The sequence below is a fragment of the Hoplias malabaricus genome, unplaced genomic scaffold (assembly GCF_029633855.1).
Source record: "Hoplias malabaricus isolate fHopMal1 unplaced genomic scaffold, fHopMal1.hap1 scaffold_304, whole genome shotgun sequence".
NCBI lineage: Eukaryota > Metazoa > Chordata > Actinopteri > Characiformes > Erythrinidae > Hoplias > Hoplias malabaricus.
Genome location: NW_027101028.1, coordinates 30,001 through 32,517, shown reverse-complemented (window position 1 = coordinate 32,517; position 2,517 = coordinate 30,001). Strand labels below are relative to the sequence as shown.

Here is a 2,517-nt window from a genome sequence, read left to right as displayed (position 1 = left end):
AGCAAATTAAACTAGCGAATAAAACTAGCAAATGAAACTAGCAAATGAAACTAGCGAATAAAACTAGCAAATGAAACTAGCAAATTAAACTAGCGAATAAAGCTAGCAAATTAAACTAGCGAATAAAACTAGCAAATAAAACAAGCAAATAAAACTAGCGAATAAAACTAGCAAATTAAACTAGCAAATTAAACTAGCGAATAAAGCTAGCAAATTAAACTAGCGAATAAAACTAGCAAATAAAACAAGCAAATAAAACTAGTGAATATAACTAGTGAGTTAAACTAGCGAATAAAACTAGCAAATGAAACTAGCAAATTAAACTAGCGAATAAAGCTAGCAAATTAAACTAGCGAAAAAACTAGCAAATAAAACCAGCATACAACAAACCCACCAGAGTCTTTTCGCCATTTTAATCATGAACATAGCCTGATTAAATTAAGAGAACTGTATTGTGTACACAATGCCGGTATTTTCCACTTTTCACAGGATATTAAGAAAATGCCCATGCTCAGGTTTTGCTGATTGGCTAAAATATGGACAATCCATCCAACAACCATAGTGCATTTTGACTGGTAAGTTTTGGACCAATAGATTTTAAGAAAACCAAAACAAACAACAGAACACTGGGTTATATTTAGCAAACGAAGACGAGGGCTTTTTATTGTTAAATCAATGTTTATTGGTAAAATCTCAGGAAATTTAAACAATACAGAATACTGACATCACTGTAAGGAAACAAAATTCTTGCATCACTGGAATATCACTAAAATAGTCTGTTTACTTTGTGAACCTTAACATGCTGCTCATCCATAGAATCAGAAATACATCGTGTAGGGATCAGTGATAATTAATTAATCATTAAGATTTCTGAATCATGCTTTTGCTATAAAAAAGATTACGTTAACACAAAGTAATATCATTCAGAGAAAACCATGTTTTACATCATTCTTAACCAAATAACACACAGAGTCTGTGGTGACCTTGGTTCCTACCTGAGATCATACAAAAATCATTTTATACGAATGACTATACTTTCCATTTTTGATTTGTGTAATCAGAATTTACGACCCTCTCTGGGTCCGTCTCAGAGTCCAGTCTGAGTTTGGGGAGTTGGAGCTGTCTCTGAGAGACCAGTCGAAAGTCTGAGTTTTAAAGTCAAACCCCAAAGAGAGTGAAAAAAGTCAAATTTCTTATTAGAAATGAATAAAATATGATCATCTTCCACTACAACTACCAGATATCTAATGTCTAATGTCAGTTCTGACGTCCTTTGTCCTAACCACAGTGTTACACAGTTAAATACAGATCATATATAACCCCAGAGCAGTCTTAAAATCCTCTTTGTTCTCATGGCATCACTCCACAGAACCTGGTTCATTTAGATATAAGTAATGCAGGGTCCTCTATCCTTGTGATGGTGCTACTACAGATTCAGACCCCCAGAACCAGAGGAACCCAAGAATAGCCCATTTCCAGCAGTGTGGAACCGGAGTGTTTCCATCAACATAAGCAAGTTCCTGAACCAGAAAATGAAATCCCAGAGTTGTTTCTTTAGCATTAACCATAATGGCGTCGAGATAAAGAAGCTATAGAAAGATCTCAGAGCCTCAAATAAAGTGTTATGGCGCAGTGGGGCTGGACGTGTTATTTACAGAGTGTTATAGAAATAAAAAAAATCTGGAAATAAAAACAGGAAATTGCTCCGTCAGCTACTTTTTACCGTTGTTCACAACTTCCTACAATTTCCTTCAGGGGAGTTTTATCTCATCTTATTTTTCCACTGTATCATTATTATTTTTTCACACCTGTATCATATCTCACTGTGATCTGACTGCGCTGTAAACAGTGGATTAACCATGACTCTGTCCTGACTCTATTGTTTTATCTCTGGCTCTGGAGCTGAATTCAGCCACAGCAACAGAACCCAGCTCCACAGCGCCCCCAGCTGGTGACTTATCATTTGTTCACCTCAGAATCAGTGGAAATACAAGGCTGACTGGAGAGATCCAAGAATCTTGAAAGGAACAGGTTAAAGAATCAGAGTAATTTTGGTGGAAAAGGGCTAAAATGGGAAACTCTCTACCACCCGAGCAAACTCCACCTCTGGGGTGAGTTTCCCTCCCCTGGGAGTTCCTCAAGGCCCCGGGGGCTCATTTATGTCCTTAACCCCCCACGTCTCCGGAATGAACTCCGTCAGCTCAAACTCCTTCATGGGGAAGTTCACATCCTTCCATTTCCGGAATAGATATTTCCTCAGCGTGGCCAGGTCCTGGACCTTGAAGCTCTTGATCTTCACGATGGGCAGATCCTACAAACAGACGACGACAGTTCACAGGTTTATCACGAGGGGAAATTATTTACAAACTGCATTTATTTGAATACCATTGAACACTCATTACATTAAGACGACTCTGACCACGACGATAAACAACTTGACCTTCAGTCAGCTCCAGCCAATGTAAATCACCACATCTTTAAAACAACACTCCCCCGGTCTTTGGATTTCTAATGACT

General features: G+C 38.0%; 1 protein-coding gene across 1 annotated transcript in view; it reads right to left on the bottom strand.

Moving 5' to 3' along the window:
* Positions 1 to 702: 702 nt before the first annotated feature.
* The window catches only part of LOC136684301 (antiviral innate immune response receptor RIG-I-like), a 22,878-nt gene continuing 21,063 nt past the window's right edge, over positions 703 to 2,517 (bottom strand). Inside the window, exon 19 of the mRNA XM_066659122.1 lies at positions 703 to 2,311. Within this exon, the coding sequence (XP_066515219.1) occupies positions 2,138 to 2,311 (174 nt within the window). The 3' untranslated portion in view covers positions 703 to 2,137. The remainder of the gene's footprint in view (positions 2,312 to 2,517) is intronic.